Source organism: Drosophila kikkawai, chromosome 3R (genome assembly GCF_030179895.1).
Source record: "Drosophila kikkawai strain 14028-0561.14 chromosome 3R, DkikHiC1v2, whole genome shotgun sequence".
In the NCBI taxonomy this organism is placed as follows: Eukaryota; Metazoa; Arthropoda; class Insecta; order Diptera; family Drosophilidae; genus Drosophila; species Drosophila kikkawai.
The window spans coordinates 27,173,636-27,191,730 of NC_091731.1; the positions used below are offsets into that span (position 1 = coordinate 27,173,636).

An 18,095-nucleotide genomic window follows, 5' to 3' on the forward strand; every position below is an offset into this window, starting at 1 on the left:
CTTTTAGATGGCTCAGTAACTCTTTTACATGGGACTATAATTTATTAAATCAAGTTTATTCAGAAAATAATCATACATAAACTAAGTTGCAAATATAAAAAAACTTATTTTTTTCAATTGTTTCAATTACGTCTCCTGTAGAAGTTGTGTAAAGTCCATGTCAAAAATTTTTCGTTTTAAGTGATTTTTTAAAATAAAAACTAAAAATAAAAAAAGTTTATTGCAAAAAATAAAAAATATAATAAAAGTAAAAAAAGAAAAAAAGTTACCCTTCGACCGTGACAGGACTCGAACCTGCAATCTTCGGATCCGAAGTCCGACGCCTTATCCATTAGGCCACACGGTCGTTGTGAAGTGCTGCGCTTAAACTCGAGCTAAGCTGCGTAACTTATGAACCGAGTCACCGCACAGGGTGGATTACGCGAATCTCACTGAAGCAAAAACGAAAACAACAAAAAATATTTATTATCAACAGGGTGTGACGGAACTCAAGCGATTAATAAATTACAAATATGAAGCCCAGCACAGGTCGACGCCGCAGCTTTAAAAACAAGCCGCCCAAAGCGAATGTGTACAATCCGTTGGTGCGCTATCGCCCTGCGGCCTATGTGCGGAATGGCATTATTGGTGGCGGCGATGGACCCGGGTCCAGTGGCCTGTACCAGATCAACGACAAGGTCTACACCACCAGCAAGATGTTTCTTCGCGACGGATTCATGTATCCCCGCCAGCCTGGCCAGCCCATGGATCCCCGGTATCCGCTCGAGCTGCACGAGTTCCCTCAGCAATTCGGAGCCACCGGTCTGCAATTGGTCAGCACACCCAAGGTACATATTGCCGGTGAATATTTGGCCAATGACCAGTTGCAGCAGCAGCAACAACAGCAACAGGTGCAGGAGCACCAACAATTGGGCAGAAGAAAGGCCGCCACCGCTGCCGCCGCTGCCGAAATCAATTTGGCCAATCAGGTTTATTGGCTGGGCAAGCAAAAGTCCAGATCCCGATCCCGCAGCAATAGTTTGGGCAACAAGAGCATCACCAGCTGCATGGGTGGCGGCGGCAGTAATGGCGACAGAGATCGGGAAAGAAATCAGGATCGTCCCTATATACGCAATGTGGATGATCTGCTCCAGGCGCTGGGCAAAAGGGATGGCGGCGGAGAAAACGGTAGCAATATGCTTGAAACCGCCTCCACACATTCCTCAACCCAAAGAAGACGCTTCAAAAAGGTGAGAGTCTGATTGATGAGAAGAGAAATATATATCATAAAATGTGTAGGCTTGAAGAGAATATTTTGAAATTTATTTAAAATAAAATATTGGCAAAAAATGTATTTATTAACGACCGTGACAGGATTCGAACCAGCAATCTTCGGATCCGAAGTCCGACGCCTTATCCATTAGGCCACACGGTCAGTTATATAAATAGAAAAATATATACCCAGTACATGTAGAATATATTTTTTTATGAACCTTTTTTATTAAGTCTAATAATATGATTTTATACTGATAAAAGAAGCTTTAAATTCCGTTTTAAATTAAAACAAATTCAAATAAGTTTATAATGTTTGCGAGGCTTATTTTCTAGACAATTTACATGTTTTTCCGTTAAATTATTTCGAAATTCTCCACCCAAATTGGATACATCCAACCCAACAATCAATCATCGCATTGCATGGCTATTGAGCAACTCGGAAATTTGTCAACCAGCACAGCACCGCGGCATTGCAACACTTTCAATTGTTGCTGCGACACCTTTTTCTCTTTCGGCCACCTTAATTACGCCTGTGGCCACTGGCCATATGACTGGGACTCGTTCCGCCAGGTCATCATCACTCATCGCGCAGTGTCCAGAATCGAGGCAGCGAAGCCTACCGCCCCTGGGGTGCGTCTGCGCAAAAATTAAAATTAATGATGTTCAAAATGTTGCTTGAGGGTTTAAATGGAAATGAAGGCAAAGTGGGATGAAGAAATAAAAAGTGGTGAGGGAGCAGGTGGGCAGGAGGAGGAGCTGGGCAGCCGGTAGCTGCTAATTTGGCATCCTCGAACACACCTGCCCTGAAAGATATTCCGTCCTCCTGCTTTTTCAATCTCTGAATAAGCCCCAAAAGTCAAAGCTTTGATGTGGTTCCTTTTACTGCGTTTAGAGCCTTTTTCTTACTCCTTTAGAACTTATTTTATGCATTTTTAACCCGCAGTGCTGCTCAGGCTTCCATGACGATTTAGTCTTTTTCTCGGTTTTATTTTTTCTTTTGTCTTTTCTGGTTCGTTTTCGCCATCGTCATTAGTGGATATATATATAGTTTTTTTTTGCTTAATTCTTTCTTCGCTTGGGGCACAATTTATGCGCTTCTGTTTCGGATTCAGATTCAGATTCGGACTCTGAGGAGCACTTGAGTTTGAGAAATTGGTTTCGTTGATTGTGCCTTTTGGACGTGGGCAAAACCGTGGTCTAAAATATATTTATTAAACCTATTAATATCTCGAAATACCCCAATTGTGAACAAAAGTTGAAACAGGAAGTTCAATTTAAGCTTGGGAATTTCGTTTTCCCAATTCACTTACCTGTCCAAAATTTACTATAAATATGAGAAAATTCAATATAAAATGGGATCAGAATTCAAAGACCAATCAACCCCTACCCACTGTAAATTCAACTCCTTCCCTGACTCAACTTCCGCCGTGTGTATAAATCCATTTAGAGCTCGAGCTCGTTTCGCATCAACTGAAATGAAATGAAATAAATTGGAAGTGGAAACCCAAGCAAAATGGGCATAAATTTATCTCTTTAAATTCTAGCTTCAGAACGCCGAAAGGGTTAAGGAATTTAAGCCAACAAAATGCTGGGTAAAATGTATGCAGTGTGTGACTTCCATATGCAGGGAAGCAAACAGCAAAAAGTAAAAACAATTGCAATGCAGCCCGAGTCCGATTGGGGACTTCCCCTTCGTTGCAGTTGCTCGTAAATCGAATAAAGCTCTTTACCCCCTTGTGGTTGCTTTTTTGAGGTTCCGCTGGGGAACTGACGAAAGTTGGGGCCCACAACTTTGTTAACAACATTTTACAGATTTTCTTCTGCCGTCAGTTTCTGCTTTAGTTTCGTAGTCCATGACAGTCACGTGCCAAGATATTTTTGTAAGCGAATTGCTGCAGCTTATTGAAAATGCAAGGAAGAGTAAACTCAATCAAGACACAATGAAAAAATGCTGGTGTGTGAGCTCTTAATTAAGTTTGGAAGCTCTTACATGTTTTTCTTTTAAGGCTTAATAAAAATATACAAAAATAAAACGTAAAGGATTTATATAACGTTTTATATTTGGTAAAATGATAAGAGCTCAAAGAAAACATTATTCTTCAAGGAACTAAAAAGTCTTAAAAAATATTTTTTTAAATCTAAAAACTATTTATAACCCTTGGGCCTACATAATTGCACAATCTCCGTTGATACTCTGCCTGCAGCCAAGTCAAATTGCAAACTTTTGGCCACAAATTACAGGCCATGAAACTTTATGCATGCAGTGGCAGTGCAGCTCGCTCCCGAGTGCAAATCAAATTATCCAATTGCGAGACTCTATATATATATAAAAAAGATATAACTTGTAATGGCCAGGTGGCGTTGTCCCCTCGACTTTGGGGTTTTCGTAAGACGCCGCGGAACAATAATTGTGTCAAAAACTAAAAAGAGAAAAACGACCAAAACAACACAAACAAAAAAAAAATTAAAAAGACACGCCGACAATTTGAAATGTTGCACGTGCTCAAACGCTCAGCGAAAATAAAAGTAAGGAAAAAGAGATATAAAGTAATTGCCGGGCATTAAGTTTTCGGGTAATTGCTTCACATAAGCCAGGTCATTAACGAGTCCCAGTCCGCCAGATAGAAATCATCGCCCAAAAAAAAAACTATTGCCCCTGCAAGCTGTGCAAGTTAATTGAATTCGGAAAATAAAATAGAAACAACTCAACTGGATTTACGTTATCTGGCAGAACTAGCCAAGTATTTAATTGAAATTCTTTCACCAACTTTCGAGTGGCTTTGCTTTTCTTTTAATTAAATCTCTACTTGACCTGGGTTAATATTAAACTGTTTGACTCTTGGGTTTGGTTTTCAAAAATGAGTTTGAAATGGGTTTATATTTCCTTGTCATCCTACTAGACTTTTTGTCTAATCATTCAGTCACTCGAAAAAACTATAAACCTATTTGCTACGATTATTTTGGGTCTAAGCCATTGTCTTCGATGAGGTACTTTTTTGATTATTCTTCTTCGGCAAACAATGATTTAACAATAATGTAAGAAATAAATATAATAAATGGCTTGTGAATAAAAAAATAAATAGAGTTTAAAAATAATTTAAATAATTTTATAAACATTGAATTTTTACATCTTTTTACCTTACCGACAAATTAAAGAAAGAATTTATTGGAACCTTTTCCAGAGTATAACAAATATATATTTATTTTTTAACTTTTTCAAACCCAATAATCGATTAATTTGTACTTTAGAATATAAATTCCTTTGCGTATAATTCAAGAATGTTAAAGCTTACTTGCAAAAAAAGACATATACTTATTTTTAAAGCCATAGCACCGGTGACTAACTCATTGCATTTTCATTACACTTCACCAATCCATCCTTCCTTCCTTCCGACCATCTGTTGTGCTCCTTTTTTGTGCCTCCCTTTGGCTCATTTTTGCACTCATTGCGAATTCACAGCAGCTCTGGCAGCAGCAACAACAACCAACATTCCTATAAATACCAACTTCACACTGAATGCAACAAAAACTTGTGCCAAGTTTTTCCTTTATCTTTGATTGCAAACTTGAATAGCAACAACAAGTAGGGAGTGAGGACTCCTTTTGCAAAAAAAAAGAGAACAAAAGGGTGAAAGACAGAGATCCTACAAAAGTGAGAGAGAGACGAGAAGAAGAGCACTCCTTGCTTAACCCCTTAAAGCCTCAATTTTACTAAGAATCCTCTTGATGGATTTATAAATTTTATAAACCAGTTACCTCATCACTTGATCTAAAAATACAGAAGGTTCTATAACTCAATTTCTAAAATAAATTTCCATTTAACCCATTAACTCTTAACCCTTATGCCTCTTTTAATTTTCATGCCAAAAAGTCGTGCCTTAAAAGTGTTAACTCAAGGAGCTTCAAATGCTTCAAAAAAGCGATAGTTGGAAACCCGTTGCCAGTGCTGCCCATTGGGGCTCTGATTTTGTAGCTTTGTCGCCTCCGCTTTGAGTGAATCGCAACTCTACACACACTCCCCCACACACACTCGTACACCTGGCCACCACTCACACACACAGGTACACCTCGGGTAGTGTTTTGTGTCCAACTAAAAGGTCCAAACCGGGTTGCCAGCGAAAAGTTGCCCGGCAACATTTTTCGCTCATGTTGCCAGCAACAAGTTTACGCTCTGTCATTTACCTGGCCACAGGTATGCATGCTCTGCCAGCGTACGTGTGTGTGTGCGTGCGTTGCTTACCTGTGTTCCCTACGTGTGCCCAAGTGTGTGTGAGTGGGCATTTTTGAGCATATTTCGAGACGTGAACGTTTTCCACGTATGTACGTCGGTCGGCTTTTGCTTTCTTGAGTTTATTTCAAAAGTGGCCAACGCTTGCTGGCGAGTGGACGCGATTAACGGACGAAAGACTTGTGCTCAGCTCGCGCCGATTTCTTCGATAGTTTTTTATTCATTTTCAAATCGAACTCGCGCCTTCGCCGCCCCTCTGTTTCCCTCCGTGCCACTCGTGCTCGTGTTCGTTTTCGTTGGGGGCGCCTGTACTTTTTTCCTCGCCAGATTTTCGTTTGTCACGCGCGCAACTCGCGCGACTGCAATTAATTAACCACAAAAAAACACACATCGATAAATAAATTATACAAAAATAAGAGTCACTAAGCAACAACGACAAAGAAATCCCTAAACAAAAATGTGATTCCCTTGTCCATTACCTGTGTCCAGTAAAATGCTTTAGCCAAGTGTGCCTGAAACCAGTTTTTATTTTTCGCCAAAGAGGTGAAAATCTTGCATTTACATTTCTGCCAACCAGATTTTAAACGTGCAACATGTGGCAATAGCCACCAAACGCCAACAGCCGCCATAACCTCCTCGAAGAAACGCACAATAAAGCAAATCGCTGCCAAATTCGCAAGCACTTGGCGATATGGATATAGTCAGTGGATCGGCAACGGGCAACCAGCACGTCCTGCCAAACAATCACTTTCGACATGAGTCATTCCAGCAACAGGTAAAGCCACAAAGATTCCAAGGAACTCGATTGTAAAGTATACAGGATGGGTTATTGGCAGTTAAAGAGAGAGAAGATGCTGTAAAATATTTTTGAGGAAGTTTATAATGTGTGCCTAAGGGTATTCATTTTCTGAGATTTTACTTAATTTATTAATAGTTTTTTATTGATATTTATATCTTGCTGGTTTTCCCCTTGATAGTTTTGTGTCATCTTGCCCTTAGGCCAGTTTGATTTGCATAATTAGCTGTCATCATTAGCAGAAAGCAAGACCGTTTAAACATTTTTGTTGTATTTATTATACTGAACTTGGTCTCTTTTTATCTCAATTTTTTGTGTTGTCCTCTCATTAGTTAAGCAAAATCTGTTTACACTCTTTGCTTACCTGAAAACTCTCACCTCATCAGCAAAAAAAACTTAGACTGAATGGGGGAAAAAAGGTGCCAAGTTTGCAGTAAGTGAAAATGCATTGAAAACACACGACTGACGATGAGGAGACTTTTTTATGGACAGACAAGCCCAAAAACCATAAAGGTTATAAACAAACCGTAGGAAACACGAATACAGTTAGGGGTTTCAGCCAAGCAAATTGATGGTTAGACCGATGCCAAGAGCTTGATAACCTCAAAGAAACCCCAACGAATATATTTTCTGTTGAATTTCCACCGGAAAAGTTCAATCAAAAAAATTGCCAGTGATAACATCTAGTCAAAAACCAAAAGAAAATCACCAAGAAACTGTTAATTAACATAAAGCGTGTAATTTCACATGACAGGCTACGAAATAAAATAATTAACAAAACCACAAATTGCGAAAGAGTCGAGGACCTCAACCTGTTGTCTCTCACCTGAGCTGAGCCTGTGTAATCAACATGGGCAGGAATCGCCAGCCCAATAACTTGTAGTCGTAAAATTAATGAATTTTTTTGAAAGTGAAACTTTTCACAAGTAGATTCAGGTTTTTATTCGAAAACGAATGGGAAATGCCTTTTGAATATTTCAGATTGAAAACCAAAGATAGGGAAATTTGTTGAAAGAAAAGCCATTAAAGTCGAGCTTTTATAAAATTCTTTTGTGTGAAAAGTTAATGAAATCGACAAGATTTTAGTGAATACAAATTGAGGAGCTAATGTAGCTTATTTATATTAAAGTTATATTATTTTGCATAGTCTTTTTGTAGTATTTTTTATTTGATTTTTTTGCTGCTCATTTTCCCCTTCATTTTCCGTCCCCAGATCACATAGGTTAGCATGAAAAACTTGACATTGCTTGGACTAGTCTTGGATTGGCATTCACTTTTAATATTTTTTCTTCAAGTCAAGACCTGCCGCAATCTAAGAGCGGTGCTTGGAATGCATAATTCATGGCTACATATAATAATAATAATAGCCATAGTGTCGCTTTGATTATAAATAACCGACTAGACTTGGTCACATTCCATGGATTCAACACTATTTTTATTGCCATTCACCGATGGCGCTGGCTAATGACTATTTATGAGAATTTGTGATACGTAGATGATATAGAAAGTGGAATTCTATCAATAACTTTTAAGCTTGATGAAGAATAGATCAGATCTAAACCATTTATAAGCCAAAAATAATGCCCACTTCTATCATTCTCCTTCACTGCCAAGTTCAGGTATTTCCCATATTTATGAAGACATTTCCAAGCACCTTAAACCGCAATTTATGCTACCCCGATGCTCAAGTTTTGTGAAATCCTTTAAACCGATTTCTGGAAAAGCAAATACAGCAGGGCCATAAAGAATCTCTACCACGACGGCAGCACAGCGAGAGGAAACCAGTTTCATACGACCGTAAAAAAACGAAAGAAAAAAAGCGAACTCGCCGTTCGATCTGGAAATAAAATAAAATAAAAGAGCGCTAAAGAACAAGAAACTCGAATCGGGGCCCTAACGCTCGGGTCCACGTAAAGAACTCTCCAAGGATTGAGTGAGCCGAAGAGCCGGGTCTCGGAGACTTCCACTCAAATGGGGGATAAAAATAAACTCGCTTCGAAAGAAAGAAAAAGTCTTTGCAGCATCAGCATCCAAGTCAAGTTGTTGAACTGGTTTTCAATAACACCAAAAACAAACTATAGCCGGTGCCCTTTGGAGACTTTTTCTCCCCTTTTGTTGTCGATCAAGCGATGCGGGTGTTGGTTTTCGATTCGTTTAACCCATTGATTGATATTGGTAATTTGACGCCATTATTCTGCAGCTGCCAGTCCGGATTTGGAAAGTTATCTAGTCACGAGGCCATGAACTGCATTGATCGGGGCAATTGAGTGATTTTTGGGGCCACGGGCCCTTCCCATGGATCAGCCAATTACCAATAAAACCGTTTGGGCTTGCATATATCTCTTCATCAATGTTTGACTATACTCAATCCCGCCCAGTGTCGGTTGCCATGTCGAGCCTCATAATTCGTTTTGGCTCGCAATCAGCATTGGAAACGAGGGAAAACCCTTTTCCACTTTCCCCGCTCCACAGCTGTAAAATTGTTAATTTAGCTTCTGTCTTGTGTTAGTCACGTGAGCTTCAAATTAACTTTTTTGTTGACTGCACTCTGATGGAGTCATTTCGTAGTAATTAACATTGTTTTTTTGGAGCAGGAGGTATTGGCTGGCTATGGTTTCATGTGAAAATTTGATTGAAAACACCATAATTTTAGGGGAGGGGCGTGAGATTGATATGGGAGTGGGAAAAGGGGAAAATATGAGTCAAGCTTTTATTGCTTTATTTGTAAAAGGTTGTGGATATATCTTTAAGTAGAAAATAGTAATATGTAGCCCCTGGAAAGTTATATTTTATGCCAAAACTTGTTCTATATCACTAGAAATAAATATTCGCCTTAGCCTTGGAATCCCCCAACTTGTTCCACCTGCTCCACTTCTCAGAGAAAAAAGAACAACAGCACGTTTCACACAGCATTTACGCAAAACGATCTTATTAAAAGCCAAGATTTATTAGCATTTTGAAATGGAAAACTGAAATCAAAAGCGACAATCTAGATACGGCAAATAAAACTGGATTTCAAAAGTGGAACCAACTGCAAGACAAACCCCCATCAGGTTGAGATATGTGTGGCTTAGTTCATTCAGCAAAGAGCCTAAAAAATGCACAGTGAAACATGTAAAATGCGTTGAGAGCTAAACTATGTGGTGGCCAAGACTTGTTTTATTTAGGTGTTTTTTTTTTCTTTTTATTTTGGTGACTTACGAAACAAACTTGCAGCCCGAAGAAACAAACACTGAGCTTTGAGGTAGCAACAGCATTGATTAGGAAATGAATGGCCACAATTTGTAGTTGTGTCTTTGCAGTTCGCGGAGATACAAAAACCGACAACTTCACTTGACATGCTGCCCCAAACCGCACACACACCGCACCCAGTCTCAAATTCTTGACGATTGATTCATAATAATACATTAAAAAAAACCTGTTTTAAAAGCAGAGACACACATTCTGCATACACTGGGGAAATATAGAGGAATTTTGCATTTACATCGGCGGGGATTTTCAACTTGGAAAAACGAATATCCCTCGAAGAGCAATATTATTAATATTACTATTTTTAAAGTGCAATCGTTAAGTAACTCACCCATGAGGCGACTTAACTATGTTCTATTCACATCCAATCAGGCAGAACCCTCCTCCCAGGTCAACATACATTCCTTACATAATCCGCCACACTTGGCTCAATGCCTGTGGTTTCTTGAGACTCCTTTTATTTGCATTCAATTGGTTCTCTTTTTTACTTTTGATTCATAAGCCCCCCTTTGTGACTCATCAACTCCTGTTCCACTTTGGTTTTAATTTACAAATAAATTTCCTTTGTTTCGATTTATTCAAAATATTTATTCGTTGAGGGTTTTCACCATAAATATTATTATTTTTCCATAGCAGTTGCCTTTTTGCCAGCTGGGTTTTTGTTTACGCACATGGAAAGCTGTCGAAGTCTGATAAAAGTAATTGGCTTTTTCACTGTTTGCATTGTCTGTCCTGCCCATGCTCACAGAATATTAAATTATTTCATTGAACTTTGATTGGCGATTGTTTAATTAAAGTATTGCAAATACAAAATTACATAAAATAAATATTTAAAAAAAGGGAAAGTAAGGTAGTTGATTTTCATTTGTTACTTTTTAAGTAAATACTTTTAATTGTTAAATCAATTTTCCGTGAAACCCTGAAAATTGTGATCCGTGACATCGTCTAGAGTCTAGACTAACTAAATTATACACACCTAAAAGACTTAACTCAGCATCAGTGTGGGCTCGATTTTTTTCGCCTCATTTAATTTCATAGTCAGAGATTTTCCACTCGCTAGCGGAAATGTCAAAGTTGAATTTTTGATATTCGGAGTTACATGTGAAAGTTACTTTCGTGGAGAATATTTAACCTGAATAAACCAAAAACCAGAGAACAGGCGAAACATGCTAACAAGCAATTTTATATGCAAATCAATCCCCAAACTGAATAAAACATCAGATGTAGAAGGAAAAGGGTTAACTCAAACTGAAAAGATTCGTCTCGCTCTTTTTTCTACATTTTTTCGCATGCTAATTGCGATTTTTTATCGGATTTGCGTACGCATTTATGTTGATTTTCGTCTTTTAAATTGGAATTTAAATACAAAGATAAAGGCAAAGATTGATGGCTTCGAGGGCTATATGAATCATGCGAAAAAAAACCCCTCCATGTGCTCAGAAGTAAACAAACTAAATCATTATAAATATATATATATTTTTTCGTTGGCTGAATTCTTGGCAATTTGATATGCTTGATAATGTGGGATATTTTTCTCAAAGGCTTAAATACTATTAGTTATAATGCTCATAATTATATAATTACTAAACAATTTGCTTCTGTTTTCTCTACCTTTCTTTGCAGGTAAGTTAAACGTTCTTTTAAAAACAATTTGCCTGCCCTTTGGGCATATTCGTGAGTATGAATAATTTAAGTATAATTAAGGCAAAAGCCTCTCTGGACTAGAGAGAGTTCATTATGGCCTCTTTGTGATGGATGGACCCTGGAACCGAACTCTCTCATGCATTGTAAACCTTCTAGGGGTCATTTAAGTTCAGTTTTTTCTGCATTTTCCAGTTGACTTCTTTTGTGGAAAATTCCACGAGATTACTCTTAATTGTGTAAATGGTTTTGTCCCCACAACGAATCATTGATGCATCAAAGGTGTGGACAATCAAGCCCACACTTTGTTCCAATGCACAGAATAAATTTAAACAAAATATATTCACAAAAAAAGGTTACTTTATTTAGCTGTTAACTGCAGCGAACGCCGGGCATTTATTTTGCAAATACTGCGCCCCCAAAAACCCATGTCAATTATTTTTGTGACGTTTATCTAAAGTGACACCGCCGCAGCCATGCAAATTGCACTTAAATCGATTGTGTGGGTATCGATAATCGTCTGTGGTGGTTCTTTTTTGCCGTGTCGATGCTTACCACATAGTTTGCATACATTACAAACGACTGGCATTAAATATTATGGATTTTTCCACTTTTTTTCCATTCTGTCTTCCCTCAATGAGGGTCTTGACAGCCTCGTCTCTCGTTCTGCGTGGGCTTTGTGCTCTGCTTTCGAGCGAGCACTTGGATCTGCGATTTAATTGCTGAATGGAGAATAAATCGGTTTTGCATTGCTAAATCATAAAAAATAAATACTCAACTAAATGGCAGCTAACTAACTAACCCAGATAGAGCCTTGAGTGGAGATGGAAAGCCGTTAAGTTAATTGTCAGGAAATTGTTTATATTTGAATGAGTAATTACAAACAATGTTGTGTTTAGTTAATTACATAAACATGAGCTTAAGCAGCGCCAATCCAGTAAATCTGGGTCTCAACTAAATAAAACATATACATTCTTTAATTCAAAAGGAATCAGATTTAAACCTGATTACACAAAACTCTTGAATACACAAAGCTGATTGCGAGTTGTATCCCATTTGCATTCCCTGATTTCCTTTATGTGTTTCCTTCAATCCGATTGACTGGATTTTCCTTTCACATTTCGACTTCTCCTTCATTTCTCGGAAACTTCACCTTTGCTCTACTTTTCCGCGTCTCCAGTGCACACACAGTGATTAGAATGTAACATAATGATTTGTTCCCGGAGACGTGTCAGTCGGCATTTTTCCTGTTCCTTTGGCACTTCACATGTCGTATCCTTCGTTTGCTCCTCACTCCTTGTTTGCCTTGGAAAATTACACACTCATTTTCAGAGTGTTTACTTTCTGCATACGAGGATGAGAGATAGTAGCAAGATGTAAGAGTCGTCTGTAGCCTGTTGTATCCTGTTGTATCCCATTTCCTGTTTGCATATCGTTCCCATACAGAAAAAGTGAACTAGGTGTTTGCTCTGGGCCATAGAAAGGCACACAGAGAGAGAGAGAGAGCAGCACATTGTGTGTCGAGGATAACACGTTCTGACAAGTGAAAGGATGCTCGAGCATGTGTTATACCCGGATACTGACAATGGCCAAGGGACAGAGTGCTATGCTTTAAGGATTCCGCTGTGTTAAATTCATCGATCAAGGGGTTAATATTTAAGGCAGATTAAATGGGAGAGTGATAAGTTCAGTTCCTCAAAGAACCCTTGACTACAAAAGATGTGATGATAATGCCGCACTTCACTCCCTTTTTGGCTTAAGATGCCATTATCTCTTGTCACTTTTTTCAATCATCGCCTGCCTTTCAGGGATTTTAACTAGCAGCATCAAGTTTCCCGGGGTTACGCACCCTAAGGAGGGGTAATGCTTCCTGCACGACTGACCCAAATATGTTACCTAAGGTCACTTCCATTAGACAGCTAATATCTATCTATAGATCTATCCACGGATACATTCCCGAGGGCATTTTCCTGCCGCATTTCCAAGTGGCACGCATGCGCGCACCATAACTCAGACACATGAACGCACTTTGCTGGAAACTCAATTGCATTTGCTGTGGATGGGGTGCCTAATTTATACTATTGTACGTATGTACATATATGTATTTGAAACGAAATCTAGAGTTTTGTAGTTCAAGCACGTACCACGTACAAAGCGAAAAGTAAAGTAGAAAAAAACAAAAGAAAACACTCGACAAATGGGCACAGATAGAAATTCTTTCGAACAAAAAAATAAATGCCCATGAGTGCGGCATGAGTTTGGTTGGAAAGTTTTCGTATCCGATAGATACATAGAGGCGCAGATACTCTCTCCGTGTTAAAGCCGACTGCACTGCAAAACATTAACACGTCGCGACGGCATAAAACTCGTTAAATGAAGCTCCCCAAAGGACAAACGACAGCCACTCGGATGCTTATTTGGTCTGGCACTCATGCACTGGAAAAAATTGTATTGGAATACTTGTATCTTATAAATTCTTGAATTTATATCAATGTGGAATTTAAAAGATATATAGTTTTAGGTATTTGAATATAAATTTCAAATAAGACTTGTATTTAAATGCTAGAAAATATATATAGAAGTTTTTGTTCAGTGTTCCTCCGGCCAATATGCAAATGTTGTTATTGAAAAGCTCTCCTCCAAAATGGCCTCGCCCTGTCAAGTGGGGGAGGTTACCCCAAACCACGTTTGCATCCGTTCCGGTGCCACCTCCTTCCGCCCCAGAGTCTCCTTCCGCTCACCTTGTCACGTGGCCATTGCCGCCTGGTCCTCCTCCTCCTCCTTCACCTCCTTTTCCTGACAGCTCCACCACTCTCCACCCTTCCACCCCTGTTAATCGCTGCAGACAAGCCGTATGTCATCTACGTGGTCGACAGGATAACGTAACCTCGGCCAGTTACTGTTGTTGCGGACACGGCTGTGTGGTGGCCTGCAACAATATTACAGCTTCCTGCAACCTGGCAGGCTGACAGGGCGAGGGGGAAAAGCACTATTTGATGTCGCTTAACACCCGGCAGACAAGTGGCCCATAAGAGAGACAGGAACACGTTCCAAGGACCTCTGACTGGCATACGAAAGTGCTTCGCCGAAAGGGTCACATCTGCCCATATGCAACGACACCAGAATGTGACAATATGGTGATCCAATGTGAATTTAAACTAGGGATTTCTTATGCATAAAAAGTTATATTTATTCGATAATCATAGAAGTTATATTTATTGGATCAGTTAAGTTTCGGGGAATTGGAGAAACACCTTGCACAGTTGGTTCAATACTGCTTACCCTCAGCTGTTGATTAATGGTTTTAAGAAATCTGATAATTAAGGAATGTACATATGTATATCTCCAGATAATTCTACAAATTCCCAGTATTTATTGTTTATTTTCTTTCTTTTCATTGAAAGAAATCACAGCTCTGCGGCAAGCGGACTGACTTAAAATACAAACAGACTGCATAGTGTATCATTAAACAAGAACAAAACTCGATAAAAATCCTATTGCTGCAAAATTTATTTACTTTGGTGTCGTGTCTCTTCGATAAATAAAACGTAGAAGAAAGAGAGGAAGTGTGGAGAAACAGAACTTTTTGGCAAGCCAAATGCAACAGCAATGCCAAGTTTCCTGGGTAAAACTTTATCCTACCCCTGCAGAAAAAAACAAAAAAGAAAAATATAAACTGGATAGAAGGGAGGGTATGAACACTTAAATTAAAATTGTCATGGTTGATTGCATTTTCCTGCTTGTGTATGTGTAAGCACAAGAGTCAATTGTTTATCAATTTAGGTACAAAAAAACATAAAGAGCAAAGAGCAGAGAGCCCAGCAGAGTAGGAACCATTGCAACCACTTTTGTAGGGTTTTGTGAGTGGATTTCGTTGCCCTACAACAATACTTACCATCCACAACGATGACCTTTAGGTACCTGAACATGCCCCTAGGAACGGTCTTCTCCTACCTACCTGATCCCTCCTCTCTCTCTCTGGGAATAAAGAAGAAAAGACTGTACGAGAACAGAAATAGATTAAAAATGCATTAAATCATTGATAAATTGCGTGAGAGCCAAAGATTAGTACCTTCTTGAATCTCGGTAGGTGTTGAACAAAATTAAAGCGATCGTTTAGATGGGATCTAACCCGGGGCCTTGTATGATTTATTCATCTGCAATGGAGGCTGCCATTGTCTTCAATTTGACCCCAAATATTCGAGTATTCAATGAATGCAATTCAATATCTTGGCAGCTCCCAAAAAGCTCAACAATATTTGCCTTTGTTTTAGTGGCCAAGTGTGAGACGTCTGTCTTTTGTTTTTCTCTCCATTATATATACTATACATAGTTTTTTTTTTTTTGGCACGAACAAGAAGTTCGACTTTATAGGAATTCCAGTCTAGTGTTGTCCTATTGTTTGGCAATGCTTTTGTGGTATTGGCAGTGGCGTCAGAATCGTTTACATATTTTTTGCCATCGTTCCCGGGGAAGACGGAGAAAAACTATGCTGATGATGGAGCTTGGAAATGGAAATCGGACTGGGGAGCTGGCTGCCTTGTTGATTTGCTTTTAATTTTGCATAAATATGCGCGATTCTGGAGGCGGGGTCCCGGTCGCTGGATGCTGCTGTCAGTTGCAGTCTCAGTTGCTGACAGTCAGCACGGTGGATTACTTTCCTACACCATCTATGTACATATATGAATAGCTGTGTACAGTATAATTTCTATAAGTCGAACCCTATTGAAACGATTTTTGAAATATTTAAATATAATTCTGGAGAAATGTATAGCCCCCCTTAAAGCTACTACTACTACTTCATTAAATACACTTTGTAAAATTAATCTTAAGCTTCACTGTATTAATGCTTATCTGCATATGGAACCCTCTCTACTCTGCAACCCCTTAACCCTCTTTAAAGCTCGTTCTTTGCTTTTTAGCTGTCTTTAAAATTCATGAATGCAACAATTTCTGCATCGCCTGCACTTTAATGTATAAAGTTTAATTCACAGAATGAGCTTGTGTCATTCCCGACTTGATTCGTCGCGTAATGGAGTGATCTCTTTCGCTCCGGAGTCTCATGTTTGTCACTTTAAACGTTTAAACGTTTAATAAGGGATCTCTTGATTGAATTAATATGCCATTGTTGACCAACGGCCGCTGCACATGATCCCAGAAGCTAGTTAATTGAATTGAAGTTGCAGCCGCAGCCTCAAGTTGTGAACTTTTAAACTTTTCGTAGCTTCTTCGCCTCTCAAGTGGCAGAAAAGCAATGCGGAATAGATGGAAAAATCAGGGAATAGATTGAGATTTATGGCAAAGATTGGGGAAATGTTTAAAGCAATTGAACTGCAGAGATTTAAGCAACATTCTTATAAGAGATTTAAGACATTTCTATCTCAAAATACTTAATAAAATATTTTAAAAAATATTTGTATATTAACTCTTGCAAATAAATATATTTCTTTGTATGAAATATATATCGTAAAATGTATATTCATCTTTTTTAGTATCCCTTCTATACTCTTTTATTTTCAATTCATGATGAAATCCCACCCTTTGTTTGATATGGCCCATCTCCTTTGATCCTCCTCAGACATGAAGAAACCGGATCATTTTCTTTCATATTCCATTCCATTTCTTGATTGTTCAGTTTCTATTTTGCAGATACGTTCCACTCTCTTACACACACACACACACACACCCACAACAGTGACCCGCACTTTGTGTGAAAAGAACTTCAATCTGAAAATCTCTTTCATACACAAGTTTATCAAATATTTTCTATTTGCGCCTGGCTCTTTTTCTCCGTTTTTTGTTTACATTTTCGTGTCCGCTGCCTTCTTTCCGGCCTTTCAATAAAATACAAAATGTGGAACGTAACCGCACACCAACACCATCCCAGGGAGCGCGCACACACAGATACGCCTGTATCTCACAGATACGCCGACGAAGTCTGGTATTTATTCTCGTGTTTGTTTTGCGCTGCGCCTTCATCCCGCCGTCCGCTTTGCGCTCCGTTGGATCGCGTTGCCTGCTGGCTGGCTGGCTGGCCGACTGGCTGGCATCCACAGCCACAATCGTAGGTAACAAACAGTTTCGAAGCGTGTTTCAAGCCGTCAACGTCAACGGTTTTCCGCCAGCGGACAACTGCGACGGCGCGACGTATCCAAGCGATACTACAGATACACCTCGCAGTATCTGCTCCCTCATTCTGCTATTCCATCTTTTCCCACTCCGAGTGTGTGTTTGTTCATTACGAAAGCGGTAATGCCAATAGATAGGAGTAGTGAAGTGAAGTCTATCTGAAAGATGCATCCACAAGACGCAGAGTGAAGTTTCAATAAAAAAAACTAACAATCCTTGATTGTAAGGCTCAAATAAAGCTGAATCAAGTGAAATCTTAAAGCTACACTTGAATAATAACCCGGAAAATCAACAAGAAAATATTTATTAATATAAAATGTACCAGAAAGCCATTATAAATACACTAAATATTGTTTTTAATCTTTAAGATTTACAAACTCCAAAGTTAAAGCCAATAAATATCAAAAGGAACTTCCATTTAGCAACACAGAATCGCTGTGAGACTTCGGGCAACCGGGAAACAGAAATTATAGCTCAATCCGACATCCAATCCGTAATGCTCAGCGGAGCGCAGCTGTGAACATTTCACTTTCGGTGCATCCAACAGATACGGGCGATTGTTGCACGCCGCCACGCGGCGCTCCGCTCCAAATTTGCAACGCAAAGTTGGCTGGTCATTGGCTTTTGCCTCTTGGCGGCAAGAAACCTTTTGCACGATGCAAATGTCTCTACAGACACAGAGAGGGAGAGAGCTAGATAGTCGACATCTATGAGATACTTTTTCCCATTCGTTGAGGTGCTCATGGCTGTGTTGGAGTATAACATGCTAATTTGCACCGAAACTTTATGGGAGTGTTA

General features: G+C 39.1%; 1 protein-coding gene and 2 non-coding genes across 17 annotated transcripts in view; 1 reads left to right on the forward strand and 2 right to left on the reverse strand.

Annotated features, from left to right (window-relative positions):
* pyd (zonula occludens-like protein polychaetoid) overlaps positions 1 to 18,095 on the forward strand; it is a 90,617-nt gene that overhangs the window by 53,267 nt on the left and 19,255 nt on the right. For 3 of the 15 annotated variants that reach the window (XM_017175890.2, XM_070286696.1, XM_070286698.1), the window contains exon 1: positions 17,262 to 17,417. The exons of 8 other annotated variants lie outside the window; for them this stretch is intronic. Coding sequence is in view for 4 of the 7 variants with exons in the window: in XM_070286697.1 (XP_070142798.1) it covers positions 513 to 1,229 (717 nt within the window). In the remaining 3 variants the exon portion in view is untranslated. Of the gene's footprint in view, positions 1 to 167; positions 1,230 to 5,625; positions 6,258 to 17,261; positions 17,418 to 18,095 lie in introns of those variants that run through there. 4 more of the 15 variants (XM_017175887.3, XM_017175893.2, XM_070286697.1 and 1 more) reach the window with 3 other exon arrangements.
* On the reverse strand, positions 274 to 346 carry TRNAR-UCG (transfer RNA arginine (anticodon UCG)). The gene has a single exon. It is a non-coding gene; the product is annotated as a tRNA-Arg (tRNA).
* Positions 1,342 to 1,414, reverse strand: TRNAR-UCG (transfer RNA arginine (anticodon UCG)). Its single transcript has one exon. It is a non-coding gene; the product is annotated as a tRNA-Arg (tRNA).